Source organism: Mobula hypostoma, chromosome 4 (genome assembly GCF_963921235.1).
Source record: "Mobula hypostoma chromosome 4, sMobHyp1.1, whole genome shotgun sequence".
Lineage (NCBI taxonomy): Eukaryota > Metazoa > Chordata > Chondrichthyes > Myliobatiformes > Myliobatidae > Mobula > Mobula hypostoma.
In genome coordinates this window covers 179,156,067-179,172,004 of record NC_086100.1, presented here as the reverse complement: position 1 = coordinate 179,172,004, position 15,938 = coordinate 179,156,067, and the positions used below count along the sequence as shown (strand labels likewise).

Genomic DNA, 15,938 nt, shown 5'->3' with positions numbered 1-15,938 from the left:
TTCGTCCGTTGTGCTGTCCAAGCTTCAGAATGGGGATGAAATGTGATCTAAGTGACTTTGACCTTGGAATGATTGTTGGTGCCAGGTGGGGTGGTTTGAGTGGCTCAGAAACTGCTGATCTCCTGGGGTTTTACACAGCAGTTTCTAGAAGTTGCAGAGAACGGTGTGAGAAACAGAAAAAAAAAAATCCAGTGAGCAGCAGTTCTGTGGGCGAAAGTGTCAAGACGTCGACGGTACTTTTTTTCCATAGATGCTGTCTGGCCTGCTGAGTTCCTCCAGCATTTTGTGTGTGTGTTGCTTTGATTTCCAGCATCTGCAGATTCTCTCTTGTTAATTAGAGAGGTCAGAAGCAGATAGTGAGACTGGTTCAAGCTGACAGGAAGGAGACAGTAACTATTCATGCATTACAGCAGTGGTGTGCAGAAGAACATCTGAGCACACAACACATTGAAGTGTATGGGCTATACCAGCAGAATATCACACAGGAATTCACTCCTGTACCTAATAAAGTGGCCACTAAGGCTATTTGCTCTGGCATGATCAGGTTTGACGGCAAGCATTTCAGAGAGTTCCTGAGCTCTCTGCCAAAGTACGCAAACCTGAGGAAGATGGGGTAGCAACACACACACAAATGCTGGAGCAACTCAGCAGGCCAGGCAGCATCTATGGAAAAAAGTACAGTCGACATTTTGGGCCGAGACCCTTCAGCGGGGACTCCCGCTTGGACTGCCAGCATCTGCAGGTTTTCTCTTGTTTGAAGATGGGGTAGTGACTGTTTAACTTTCTCTCTACATCAAACATTGAAACAGAGACAAATTTACTGTTGGCTATGTTAGTGCTGGCAAATATTAACTAACTGCTTTCTCTCTCTCTTTCTCTCCAACCCCCGCCCGCTCCACCCTTCTGCAGGCAGTCCATGAGTTCTGAGTTGCAGCTGCACAGCTTCAGGATGCCAAACATTGGGTTCCAGAACCTTCCGCTCAATATTTATATTGTGGTTTTCGGGACAGCAATCTTCGTCTTCATTCTTAGTTTATTGTTCTGCTGTTACTTAATCAGGTAAGTGGTAGCTTTGTTGCTGGGGGATACTTGACAACGAGCGTTGACTCACTCAAGGCACTGATCAGGAGCTGGTGTGGCACGTCCCCTTTGCCCATCACCGATTTTTGTGTACGCATCATGGCTTGGTGTGCCAGCTGGTCTGCCCGTGACCTCAAGAAACTGCTGGGAGTGGTGGGCGCAGCTCAGTACATCAGGGAAACCAGCCCATCCACAGATACTGTGCAGACTTCCTGCTGCCTCAGTAATGCAGCCAATGTAATCAAACACCCCTCCCACTCCAGATATTTCCTCCTCTTGCCCTTCCCATCAAGTAGAAGATGCAAAAGCCTGAAATTATGTACCACTAGGCTCAAGGACATCTTCTGCCCTGCCGCTATAAGACTGTCTTGTGGTTCCCTAGTACGATAAGACAGACTCTTGACCTCGGAATTCCCCTCATGATTTTTCATCTTATTGTTTACTTGCACTGCATTTCCTCTGTAACTATAACACTTGATTCTGCATTCAGTTTTTGTTTTACCTCAATGAATTGTGAATTGATCTGTATGGACCAAGCCAAAGTCTCTGAAAGGTACGGAGAATGGCGAGGAAAAACAAAAAATAATCCAGTGAGTGGCAGCTGTGTGGGCAAAAGCATCTTGTTAATGAGAGAGGTCAGAGGAGAATGACCAGACTCGCTTAAGCTGACAGGAAGGCAACAGTAACTCATATAATTGCGCATTGCAGCAGTGGTGTACAGAAGAGCATCTCTGAACACACAACATGTCAAACCTTCCATCACTGTTTTACAACGCTCTCATGATGTAAGACCATTGTCTGATCGGAATAGAAGATTCCCACCTTCTCCCTCCAAAAATACATTGGAACTTAAGACATAGGAGCAGAATTAGACCCACCGAGTCTGCTCCATCATTCCCTCATGGCTGATTTATTCTCCCTCTCAACCCCATTCTCTTGCCTTCTCCCCGTAACCTTTGAAGCCCTTACTAGTCAAGAACCTATCATTCTCCAGTTTCTATGATGTGCTGAGCTGTGTCTCCAGCCTTCTGCAGTTTCTTGTGGTCTTGGGCAGAGCCATTGGCTCAAACACCAGAATCAGAACCAGGTTAATTATCACTGGTATCTGTTGTTCTGCGGCAGCAGTGGATGGGCAAGAGCAGCAGGAGCTACGAATGTGCACTCAGTCACCACTTTAGGTACAAGGGGTACCTCATAAAGTAGCCACCGAGTGTGTATCTTCCTTTTACTGGGGTTAAGGTTATCTAAATGTTGAAGTAAAGGAGTTTTCTATGAATGATATGACTTTATTTGAATTAATTTGTATGCATAATTATATTGCAAAACCAAAGTGACTTTGTCTAACGCTACACAAAGAGTCTGATCTTTGAGCATTAGGGACTGAACTGGATGCTCGAGGTGATCGGAATCGGAATCAGCTTTGTCATCACTGTCCAGTACGACTCCCTGTCTTGAATTTGACACGTCATTTAATGGAACACATGGGAGAAAATCAGATGGCTAAGGATTATGCAGAGCGTCCTGCTGTTAACCTCAATTCGATTTGCATAGTCAGCCCTCGATCTGTCCTGAAGTTGAAGGACTTGACTGCTGTGACTCAAGTAACATTAGCCAGACTCACATTTGACTAGCCCAGCTGCACTGAGAAAGTTCTGAGATAACCAGCTGCATCACTGTCTCACAACACTCTCATGGTGTGAGTCTGTTGTCTCATTGGAACAGAAGAGACCCACCCTCTCCCTCCAAAAACGCATTGCACCATAAGACACAGGAGCAGAATTAGGCCCATTGAATTTGCACCATCATTCTGTCATGGCTGATTTATTATCCCATTCTCCTGCCTTCTCCCCCATAACCTTTGAAGCCCTTATTAATCAAGAAGCTATCAGCTTCCAGTTTCTGAGATGTTCTGAGCTGTGTCAACAACTCTGTAGTTACTTGTGGTCTTGGGCAGAGCCATTGGCTCGAAAATCAGAATCAGAACCAGGTTTATTTTCATTGATTGATGTTTCATAGCAGCAGTACAGATGTAAAAAATACTCAAAGTTACAAAAAGTATAGAAGCTAAATGATGAGGTTGTGTTCACGGAGCATTCAGAAATGTGATGATGAAGGGGAAAGACCTAAAACATTTAGTGTCAGTCCTCAGGCTAACAAGCTAACTGCCCAATATTCAAATAGCCAACTATTTACTACAACTTCTGGATATTTTCAGACCATCTTGGGCTAAGCAGTTGCCAAACCAGGTTTGATGCATTTGGATAAAATGCTTTCTATGGTGAGGATGTAATAAGAGTTGAAGAAGATGGTAGCATTACTTTTGGATTTCCAGAAGACCAGAAGAATAAAAGTGCCAGATAAAAAGTTAATGTGTAAGAGTGCTGGATATTATATTGGAAGGGATAGGAAATTAATTTGCTGAAAGAAGAGAAAGCACTAGGACAAATGGATCCAATATGGTTACCTTTCAATGACTGGTCGATGTCACAGGGATCAATGGTGGGGCCTCAGCTATTTACAATTGGTAACTTATGACTAGAGGTTAAAGTCATTAATCCAAGGATTGTCACGTTCGTGTAGTGGTTAGCGTCACGCCTTACAACACCAGTGATCAGAAGGTTCGGGTTCAGTTCTCACCACTTTGTGGGAGATTTTGCCTGCTTGAGTTATAAGAAGAGGGTGCATAGTCTGGGCTAGTATTACTGGGAGCACAGGAGGCTAAGGGGTGACCGTATCGAAGTTTATAAAAGCAGGATGGGCATAGAAAGGTCACAGGATGGTCACAGTTGATTTAACCAGGGTAGGGGAAAAGTGAGGGGGAAGAATTAAAAGGAATCTGAGGGGCCAGTTTTTCCTCACATATAAACTGGTAGAGGAGGGTATTTGTTGTGTCTGTGTACAACTATATATCAATTAAATAAAAGCATGCACATGGGAGATGCTTTAACTGGTGTATTCGCATTGCAGCGAGAGAGCAATGCACATGCATAGACAAAAGCGCATGCACAGACAATAGATCATACGTAGGGATAAGGGGGCAGGACATTGCTCTAAAAGAAATAGATCCATACATTACACTTCTTCCCCCTTTAGATTAATGCATCATAAAACTGTATATATACAGAACATTCCATTTCCCTTTCACAAACCCATATTCCAAATAAACATGCATTCACAATAACAGTCCATAACTAATTTCACAACTCTAAAGGTTTAGTCTTTTGGGTGGTGCATCATTCCTTTCTGGATAGTGCCTCTGGACCTGTGGAGTGGCATTGGGTTTGGTGGGTGTCTTGTCTAAGACAACGTTCTTGGTTTCCCGTGTCATGATGCTGTCAGTGAGATCATCACTGAGAGGTAGGTCCAGTGACTGTACTGTGTTTATCTTGCTGGATGCAATTGACTCAGGTGTGTTCTTTGGTTGAGCATCCAGTATCTGGTCCACATGACATCTCCATGTCTGATCTCCAACATCCATTCTGTTCCAGTTCTTGTATCTATCCTACTGGGTGTCCACCTGTCTTCTCCATAGCCACGCACTAGGACTTCCTGTCCAATCTCAAAGCTCCTTGCTGCTTCACTTGACAACTGGCTGCACTTCCCTCTGTACATCTGGTTTCAGAAGGTCTATGTGAGATTTCAAATTCCTGCTCATGAACAGCATTACAGACGCTTGATTTGTTGTCGCATGAACAGAGTTCTGATACACAAAAAGGAAGTTGTTCACCTTGTGCTGTAGAGAAATATCGTCCTTGTCCATCAATTTAATGGATTTCTTGAACGTTTGGATAAACCTTTTAGCTAACCCATTCATTGGTGGGTAGTGAGGAGCTGACTTGAAATGTCTGATACCATTTTTCTTCATGAACAGTCAGAATTTTTCTGACATGTATTGTGGTCCGTTGTCACTCACAACTTGTTCTGGTAAGCTGTCTCTGGAAAAGATCATCTTCAGGGCATAGACAGTCTTTGCTGAGGTGGTTGACTTCATTGGTATAACCTCTGGCCACTTTGAATGAGCATCCACTGCAATCAGAAACATGGAGTCTATGAATGGCCCAGCAAAGTCTACATGTACTCTTTGCCACAGTGATGATGGCTGGTCCCGTGGGTGTAACGGTGCCTGGGGAGGAGCATCTTTCAGGCCCTGTGTTGTCTGATTTTGTTTTACGTTTGGTTACTTCATGCATTTGCTGAGTTTTGTGTTTGAGACTTTTTACTCGGTTGGGCGTTCTGTCTTCCTTGCACATTCTCTATATGTGACCTTGTCTTTGACACTTTCTGCCGACTTGTTTTTGAACCAACAGTCATTTGCATCATGGGAGAATTTGCTACATTGATAACATTTTGGCTTTTCACACCATTCAGGGACATTTTGTGTAGGTCACATTCTAACCTCTTTCTCTGCAGTTTTGCTACATCCTTTGCTTCAGTCTCTAATGATATTGCAATGGTCAATGCCCATTCTAAGGTTAGGTTGCTTTCGGACAGTGGCGCCTTTTGCGTGCTTTGACTCTGCATGCCACATACAAGCCTGTCCCTTAGTCCATCAGAAAGTCCATCTTTAAAGTCATAGCACTGGGAAAGTTTTGCGCAGGTAGGCAATGTATTCAGAAAGGCTTCCATCTTTTGATTGGTTCTTTTGTAAAATCCAAATCTGTCAGGCTATTGCCAGTGGTTTAGGGCTGAAGTGATTTTATAAAATTATAACAATTTCGTCTAACGTCCTGCTTGCTGGCTTTGCGGTGTTAAGTTGTGTAAGAAACTGTGTTCTTTTGCTCATTAAGCTTTCTTTTGCTCCTCCATGTTGTTTGCGTTACAACACAGTTGAACCCTCTCAACATATGACTCCCAGTCTTCATTAGCGCTATCAAATACATCAACTTTCCCAAGTGAAGCCATAGCCACGTTATTTTCACTTTAAATTCAGTGTGTCTTTCACTGTTACTTACAGGTCCTTCAGCGTTCTCTTGCTGTTTAACTTTCACTGTTTCGTCTCGTAACTGTCGGTGCAGTTCATGATATTTCCTGACATTCATCTTCATACTCATCACCAATTTGTTGTGTCTGTGCATAACTACATATCAGTTAAATAAAAGCACGCACGCAGGAGATGGCTTTAACTGGTGTATTCACATTGCAGCGAGAGAGGGAGCAATACGCATGTGTAGACAACAGTGCATGTGCAGGCAACAGATCAATACATAATGCTAAGGTGGGGAGGGGTGGTCTTTGCCCCAAAAGAAATAGATCCATACATTACAACAAATACAAAGTTTTGAAAGACATTTGGGCAACCACATTGGTAGGGAAGATTTTGAGTGTTAGGGACCAAAAGCAGGCATATGGGATCAGTTTCATAGACATAGAACAGTACAGCACAGTACAGGCCCTTCGGCCCACAATGTTGTGCCGACCCTCAAACCCTGCCTCCCATTAACCCCCCACCTTAAATTCCTCCATATACCTGTCGAGTAGTTTCTTAAATTTCACTAGTGTATCTGCCTCCACCACTGACTCAGGCAGTGCATTCCACGCACCAACCACTCTCTGAGTAAAAAACCTTCCTCTAATATCCCCCTTGAACTTCCCACCCCTTACCTTAAAGTCATGTCCTCTTGTATTGAGCAGTGGTGCCCTGGGGAAGAGGCGCTGGCTGCCCACTCTATCTATTCCTCTTATTATCTTGTATACCTCTATCAAGTCTCCTCTCATCCTCCTTCTCTTCAAAGAGTAAAGCCCTAGCTCCCTTAATCTCTGATCATAATCCACACTCTCTAAACCAGGCAGCATCCTGGTAAATCTCCTCTGTACCGTTTCCAATGCTTCCACATCCTTCCTATAGTGAGGCAACCAGAACTGGGCACAGTACTCCCAGTGTGGCCTAACCAGAGTTTCACAGAGCTGCATCATTACCTCGCGACTCTGAAACTCTGTCCCTCGACTTATGAAAGCTAACACCCCATAAGCTTTCTTAACTTCCCCTATCCACCTGTGAGCCAACTTTCAGGGATCTGTGGACATGTACCCCCAGATCCTTCTGCTCCTCCACACTACCAAGTATCCTGCCATTTACTTTGTACTCTGCCTTGGAGTTTGTCCTTCCAACGTGTACCACCTCACACTTCTCCGGGTTGAACTCCATCTGCCACTTCTCAGCCCACTTCTGCATCCTATCAATGTCTCTCTGCAATCTTCGACAATCCTCTACACTTCAATGGACACCGTGCTTAACTTGGAGAAGTTAAGCCGAAGAGCCATATCCCATGCTCTGTAACTCTAGAATATCTGAATCTGGAAGCACTAACCCTGCCAGATGTTAGCCTGATTACATCATCCTGAATAGGTACATGGAGCTTAGAAAAATAGAGGGCTATGTGTAACCCTAGGTAATTTCTAAAGTAAGTACGTGTTCAGCACAGCATTATGCTGTAGGTTTTCTATGTTTCTATTATGAGGACATGATGGGTATGGCGTGCTAGCCAGATGTGACATTGGGCTAAATGTACATGAGGTGATGATGAGCACGAGCTATGGATGACGTCGGTGTAGATATAATATAATACCAGGATAAGCGCAGAACGTTGTCTACAATCAGACGCTCATGAATGGGACCCTGATGGGTGTGGGGCACTGGCTATAATAGGTTAGTGTCCATGTAGGATGAGACTACGAGAGGCACGTAATGCCAGATATTGGTGTCAATATGGTAACAAATCATGAGAGGTGGGTGTCACTGGCCACACTTGAATGCTAGTTTAAATGCAGTGCAGGGTCACGCTGAGTAAGGAGACATTGTGTCAGCTGTAACACTCATGACTCTGTGTCAGAAGATTATGGGCTCAGCCCCTTTCCAGAAGTTTCAACACACTGTGGCTATGCACTGAGGAGGGAGAGCTGCACTGTCAGATGTGGTAGCTTACAAGATCTGGCCGAAGTCTGTACCAAAATATCTATGGTACTAGAGCAGAGAAGTACACCTCAATGTCCACATAGCTTTTCTTGTTTTTTTTTTGAAATTAATTTGCCTAGATTAGCTAATTATTTATTTCACTACACAAGAGATTCTGCAAATACTGGAAATCCAAAGCAACACACACAGAATGCTGGAGAAACTCCGCAGGTCAGACAGCACCTATGGAAAGGAATAAATGGTGAATGCTTCAACTGAGACCCTTCATCAGGACAGCAGCCGGTCCCTGACCTGCTGAGTTCCTCCAGCATTTTGCCTGCGTTACTGTTTATTTCAGAGTTGTTGTTGGCTTCAGTAATGTACATGGATGTTGGGAGTTTCATTTCACAATGCATGAATGCACTAAGTAAGAACTAAGTTGGCTACAAAAAATTCTTTGGGACTTAGTAAAGTCATTAAATGCCTATCCTTAACAGTGAATGTCAAAAAACTCTTCTACGTGGCCTCAGTAACGTCATGGGTATATTGCCACATCATCAATATAGTCAATAATCAGAACAGAAGATCAAAGGTCAAAGTAACTTTATTATGAAATAACATATATGTCATACCCTGAGATACATTTTCTTGCAGTTATTCACAGTAGATCAATGAAGTAATCAATGAAAAGCTATACACAAAGAGTGACAACCAACCAATGTGCAAAAGAAAACAAACTGTTTAAATATTGAACAAAATCATAGTAGTAAATAAACAGTGTATAAATAATAGAAACATAGAAACATAGAAAATAGGTGCAGGAGTAGGCCATTCGGCCCTTCGAGCCTGCACCGCCATTTATTATGATCATGGCTGATCATCCAACTCAGAACCCTGCCCCAGCCTTCCCTCCATACCCCCTGATCCCCGTAGCCACAAGGGCCATATCTAACTCCCTCTTAAATATAGCCAATGAACTGGCCTCAACTGTTTCCTGTGGCAGAGAATTCCACAGATTCACCACTCTCTGTGTGAAGAAGTTTTTCCTAATCTCAGTCCTAAAAGGCTTCCCCTTTATCCTCAGACTGTGACCCCTCGTTCTGGACTTCCCCAACATCGGGAACAATCTTCCTGCATCTAGTCTGTCCAATCCCTTTAGGATTTTATACGTTTCAATCAGATCCCCCCTCAATCTTCTAAATTCCAACGAGTACAAGCCCAGTACATCCAGTCTTTCTTCATATGAAAGTCCTGCCATCCCAGAAATCAATCTGGTGAACCTTCTTTGTACTCCCTCTATGGCAAGGATGTCTTTCCTCAGATTAGGGGACCAATACTGTACACAATACTCCAGGTGTGGTCTCACCAAGGCCTTGTACAACTGCAGTAGTACCTCCCTGCTTCTGTACTCGAATCGTCTCGCTATAAATGCCAGCATACCATTCGCCTTTTTCACCGCCTGCTGTACCTGCATGCCCACTTTGAACATGAGTTGTAGAGTCCTTGAAAGTGAGGCCATAGGTTGTGTAACCCCTTCAGTGTTGACGTGAGTGAAGTTATCCTCACTGGTTCAGGGGCCTGCTGGTTCGAGGGGTAATAAATGTTTCTGAATTTGGTGGTATCCTAGCTAAAGCTCCTGTACCTCCTTTCCGATGGTAGCAGCATGAAGGGAGCGTGACCTGCATGGTGGGGGTTCGATGATGTATGTTGCTTTCCCTCAACAGTGCTCTTTGTAGATGTGCTCAATGGTGGGGAAAGGCTTTTCCTGTGATGGACTGGGCTGTGTCCATCACTTTTTGTAGGCTTTTCCTTTCTTAGGCTTGAGAAGTTCAAGCCTTTTCATTCCAATTTTAGGTGAGGGATGGCTTCAGAAAGCTGGTGCCAACTGAAGTGGCCAGGAAGATGAAAGTTTAGCAGGCAGTCATCAATAAATCCAGTAAGAAATGCAGGAATATTTCTGTTTCCAATGCTGGGAAAATGTGAAGCTCACGTGAAAGAGACACTGGTACAGGCAGTAGAAAGCTGAGTAAATACAGTGGGGAAAGAGAACACTGAGAGGAGCTTTTGGAAGGAGATCTGTCTGCAGCACAAAGAAAGCATTGGTCAGTCCGCATGTGAAGTATCGTGAGAAGTTTTAGGCTCCTTACCCAAAAGAAGCCGTGCTGTCATTGGAGAGGGTCAAGAGGAGATTCAGGAGAATGATCCTGGAAATAAAAAGGAGAGTTTGATGACCCTGGTCCTATGTTTGCTAGAGTTCAGATGAATGAAGGGGGATCTCACTGTTGTGTATCGAATATTGAAAAGCTAGGTAGAGTGGATGTGGAGAGGATGTTTCCTATAGTGGGTGAGTCTAGGACCAGAGAGCACAGCCTCAGAATAGAGGACATCACCTTAGAACAGAGATGAGGAGGAATTTCTCTAGCCAGAGTGTGGTGAATCTGAGAAATTCATTGCCAGACACGGGTGTGGAGGCCACGTCATTGCATATGTTTAAAGTGGAGGTAGATGGGTTCTTGATTAATAAGGGTGTCAAAGATTATGGGTAGAAAGTAGGAGAATGGGGTTGAGAGGGATATTAAGTCAGCCATGATGGAATGGAGGAGTAGACTCAATGAGCCGAATGACATAATTCTTTCTTATCTCTTAAGGTCTAAACAGGAGTATGGTTAGGTTGAATGACCCGATACTGCCATAAAACATTCTCTGTAATCCTCTAAATATTCTAATCACTTGCCTTCAGATGCTCTGATTTGTCAGATTTTGCTCTCAGGGCTTAGTATAGATGACGGCCTCAGATTGCGCAACTAATTTTATCGATCTCAAAATCAGTTTCAGAATCACCGGCATGAGCCATGAAATTTGTTAATTTAGCAGCATCAGTTCAATGCAATACATAATATAGAAGGGAAAAAATAATAAATAAATAAGTAAATCAATTACAGTGTATGTATGTTGAATAGATTAAAAATCATGCAAAAGCAGAAATAATATATATTAAAAAAGTGAGGCAGTGTTCACGGGTTCAATGTTCATTTAGGAATCGTTTGGCAGAGGGGAAGAAGCTGTTCCTGAATCGCTGAGTGTGTGCCTTCAGGCTTCTGTACCTCCCACCTGATGGTAACAGTGAGAAAAGGATATGCCCTGGCTGCTGGAGGTCCTTAATAACAGACACTGCCTTTCTGAGACACCGCTCCTTGAGATGTCCTGGGTACTTTGTAGGTTAGTACCCAAGATGGAGCCAAGTAAATTTATGACCCTCTGCAGCTTCATTCGATCCTGTGCAGCAGTGTCTCCCCCACCTCCCACCATACCAGACAGTGATGCAGCCTGTCAGAATGCTCTCCACTGTACATCTGTAGAAGTTTTTGAGTGTTTTTGTTGACATACCAAATCTCTTCAAACTCCTAATGAAGTATAGTCACTGTTTTGCCTTCTTTATAACTGCATCACTATGCTGGGACCAGGTTAGGTCCTCGGGGATCTTGACACCCAGGAACTTGAAGCTGCTCACTCCCTCCACTTCTAATCCCTCTTCCTGAAGCCCACAATCAGCTCTTTCGTCTTACTGATATTGAGCACAAGGTTGTTGTTGTGACACCACTCCACTAGTTGGTATATCTTGCTCTTGTACGCCCTCTTATTTCCATCTGAAATTCTACCAACAATGGTTGTATCATCAGCAAGTTTATAGATAGTATTTGAGCTATGCCTAGGCACACAGTCATGGGTATAGAAAGAGCAGAGCAGTGGGCTAAGCACACACCTCTGAGGTGCACCCGTGTTGATTGTCAGCGAGAAGAAAATGTTATCACCAATCCCACAGATTGTAGTCTTCTAGTTAGGAGATCAAGGATCCAAATGCAAAGGGAGGTACAGAGGCCCAGGTTCTGTAGCTTCTCAATCAGGATTATGGAAATAATGGTGTTAAATGCTGAGCAGTAATCAATGAACAGCATCCTGACATAGGTGTTTGTATTGTCCAGGGTACTTTAAGTCTTTTTTGAGTCAGTGACTGAGAAACACTTGACAGTTTGTCATTGCCAGTCAAACTTGCACACACCACGCCCTGTCATCACCCCACCCTGCATGCACTGGCTCCTTCACTTGTTGCTCACTGAGTAACGTCAGCAGCTGTGGAGTGTTTTATCAAGGATTATGTAACACTCCTCCCCAAGTCCAGCCAAGTTAAACAATGCTGCCATGGTTAGAGCCTTGTAATTATTAGCCCAGTGTTCAGGAACTTTTGTTACCCCTCAGCCACAAGGCTTTTGAACCAGAGGGTGGCATGATAGTCTAGTGGTTAGCACAGTGCTTTACAGTACCAGTGACCTGATCCCAATTCCCGGTAGTCTGAAAGGAGTTTGTACGTTTTCCCCGTGACTGCCTGAGTTTCCTCCGGGTGCTCCAGTTTCCTCCCACGTTCCAATGTTGGTGGGTTAAGTTGTCATTGCGAATTGTCCCACAGTTAGGGTAGGTTAAATCAGGGATTGCTGGGCAGTGCAGGCCGAAGGGCCAGAAGGGCCTAATCTCCACTGTATCTCAATAAATATATAACTGATCTCATCTTCTCTTACCCCAACGCATAGCTGTTCTACAATATACTCACCTTCAAGGACTCTTCGTCTCATGATCTCAATATTTACTGCTTTCTTATTTAGTTTTTTTTTCTTTTTGTATTTGCACAGTCTGTTGTCTTCTGCGCCATGGTCGTCCATCTAATGTGCAGTTTTTCATTGATACTTTTGAGTTTCTTTGTAGCCCTCAAGAAAATGAATCTCAGGATAGTATGTACTTTGATAATAAATTTACTCTGAACTTTGAGTGTGGGGTGGTCATGCAACATCAGCGAAAAGGAGAACAGGACTGTCTGGTGGACCAGCAATTCCAGAGTGTCTGTAAGCACTGGCGTTGCACAGTTTCAGTGACATAATCATAGTCATAGTCGTAGTCACACTTTATTGATCCCAGGGGAAATTGGTTTTCATTACAGTTGCACCATAAATAATAAATAGTAATAGAACCATAAATAGTTAAATAGTAATATGTAAATTGTGCCAATAAATTATGAAATAAGTCCAGGACCAGCCTATCGGCTCAGGGTGAAATCCTGATGCCCTGTGCTGTCTGTGTGAAGCTTGCTTAGTCTCCAGTTTTCTCACACTTCTCAAAGCCAGATAAATTGGAAAATTTATTGCAATTGCTTTATTATTGTCACATTTAAAGTGAAAAGCTTATCTTGCATACTGTTCACACTGATCAAATCATTGCACAATGCATCGGAGTGGAGCAATAACAACGCAGAATAGAGTGTAAAAGCTGCCGGGAAAGTGCAGTGCGGGTAGACAATGAGTTAATTGGACACAGGGGAACATAAGGGGGAACATCTGCACTCAGAGGATGGTGAGAGTGTGGATCAACTTCCAGCAGAAATCGTAGATTCAGGTTTGATTTCAACATTTAAGGGAAATTTGGACAGATACCTGGATGGGAGGGATATGGAGGGTTATAGTCCGTGTGCAGGTCAATGGGACGAGGCAGCTTAATAGATCAGCACTGACTAGTCGGCCCGAAGAACCTGTTTCTGTGCTAAGGACACGACGACTCCAAAGCTGGAAACCCGTGTGTCCCAAGATCTTAAAACCCTTCAAGGTACAGAACACCTGGTATATTTCTAGATGGTGGATCTTACCGTGCTTGCCATTGACAGAGAGAAAATCAGCTTGTTAGTGCACAAGTATAAAACTGAGCCATTCTCGGACTCGCTGCTGCCCATCCAGGCTCTAAGGCTGAAGGTAATATGTATAGGGGTGTGCGATCTGCTCCAGAATGATTCTAGGGACAGAGGGTTTGAATCCTAGACCTGCATCGAATCTGATTTGTTAGGTCTATTATTCTGTTCACTACTGCATCTCTAATATCCTACCACAAATTGCCAGTGGGATGAAAATGGTTTGCCACAATGTTGCACCGATCTTTTAACCTACTCTAAAGTCAATCTAACCCTTTCCTCACTCATAGTCCTCCATTTTACTTTTATCCAAGTGCCAATCTAAGAGTCTCTTAAATGTCCCAACTGATCTACTTTTACCATTGCCCCTAGCAGGGGTGTCCATGTACTTACCACCCTCTGTGCAAAGAAAAACCCAGCTGTGACATCCCCCTTATACTTTCCTCCAATCACCTTCAGAGTAATCTGGTGAGGGAATCCTCTAGTGAGTATTGGATTACTGTCCTCAGGGATAGATTCCTCCACTTCTTTAGGGGTCCAAATGTTATCTCTGATACGTCATCATCATGTGATCTCTGCTGATGAAGGAAAACATCACTGTTCCGGAGTAGCTGTCACTCAGTTGTGATGATGTTCCCACAGGACTGTTAGGTGAGATTACGACCCAGTCACAATTTGCAGAGGTAGACCGAAAGAAGCTGCAGAAGATCGTGAACATGGCACAGCACAACACACAAACCAATCTTCCGTCCTTGGACTCACTTTACACCGCACGCTGTCGGAGCAGTGCTGCCAGGATAATCAAGGACACGACCCACCCAACCAACAGACTTTTCGTCCCTCTTCCCTCCGGGACAAGGTTCAGGAGCTTGAAGACTCGTACAGCCAGATTTGGGAACAGCTTCTTTCCAACTATGATAAGATTGCTGAACGGATCCTGACCCGGATCTGGGCCGTACCCTCCAAATATCGGGACCTGCCTCTTGGTTTTTTTTTGCACTACCTTACTTTCCATTTTTCTATTTTCTATTTATGATTTATAATTTAAATTTTTAATATTTACTAATTTTTACTATTTTTAATATTTAATATTTGTAATCCAGGGAGCGGGAAGTGCAGAATCAAATATCGCTGTGATGATTGTACGCTCTAGTATCAATTGTTTGGCAACAATAAAGTATAAAGAATAAAGTATTAATGGCACTCAGTATACGAGACTTGGAGTGCTGGACTTGCGGGAACTAGCATACGGTGATGTACAGCACTGTGCAAAAGTCTTAGGCACAGATATATTTGTCAACATGGAGTGGAAAACAAGTTTGTAAAACTGGCAGGAGCAAGGAATAGTGAGGGGGTAGCGCCCGCAGGTGGAGTGTGGGACAGGTGCCAGAGAAGAGTGCCGGGGTGGTGTGGGTGTAGACGCATCCAGCCCTGAGTCACCAGGCAGGGCCACTTGATTCCAAACAATTGGTTTATTGTTCATTGCAGAATGTCTCCCAGGTGCTTCTGGCAGCCTCACCTCTCCCCTCCTCTTTTCCTAACCATGATTGCCCTCTCCCTGTCCCTTTCCCACTCTCAGTCCACAATAGCAACTCGTATCAGAATCCGGTTTATCATCACTCACATATGTCATGAAATCTGTATTTTTTTGTGGCAGCAGTACAGTGCAACACAGTATATGCTAAAGTCTAAGGCTCCCTAGTTATGTGCGCCTAAGACTTTCACAGTACTGTATGTTGTACAGACTTTGTCCCTCTCTGCATCAAAGAGCTTTGTTTAAGAAATGTTCCCATGGCTTCTGCATGCCTGGTAGTATGTACAGCTAATGTACTTTCACGCAGGCAAGGACTTTGGAAGTCATCAAAATCAAGCATTTCTTTAAGTACATTGCCAAGCCAATGTGGCAACCATGTACCTGTCTTGCAACTTAAATACATCTTAATGGTCGTGACCTCAAGCTTGAGAGAGATGTTTAGAAGGCACAGCATGGAAGAAAAAACAAGCTAAGGATCACAATCAGAGCAGGAGTAAATGAGCCCGTACAAATGCTGTGAGGCGTGGAATAAGTAGCAGGTCTGAGCTTTGTCCTCAACCAACATCCCATTCTACCTCAGACGTAGCAACTGCTGATTTCTAGCTGGTCACCTGGCATTGCCACATTGAATGGGCTGTTCAAAAGTATTGTGAATACGTGTGTGTGTGCGTGTTTGAATATAAAAGTCTGTGTGTACACGAATG

At 43.7% G+C, this 15,938-nt stretch overlaps 1 protein-coding gene across 6 annotated transcripts in view; it reads left to right on the top strand.

Annotated features, from left to right (window-relative positions):
* Window positions 1-15,938, top strand: part of rnf24 (ring finger protein 24) — a 173,704-nt gene that overhangs the window by 92,357 nt on the left and 65,409 nt on the right. For all 6 annotated transcript variants that reach the window (XM_063047102.1, XM_063047099.1, XM_063047100.1 and 3 more), the window contains one exon: window positions 910-1,059. In XM_063047102.1, the coding sequence (XP_062903172.1) occupies window positions 917-1,059 (143 nt within the window). In that variant the 5' untranslated portion in view covers window positions 910-916. The remainder of the gene's footprint in view (window positions 1-909; window positions 1,060-15,938) is intronic.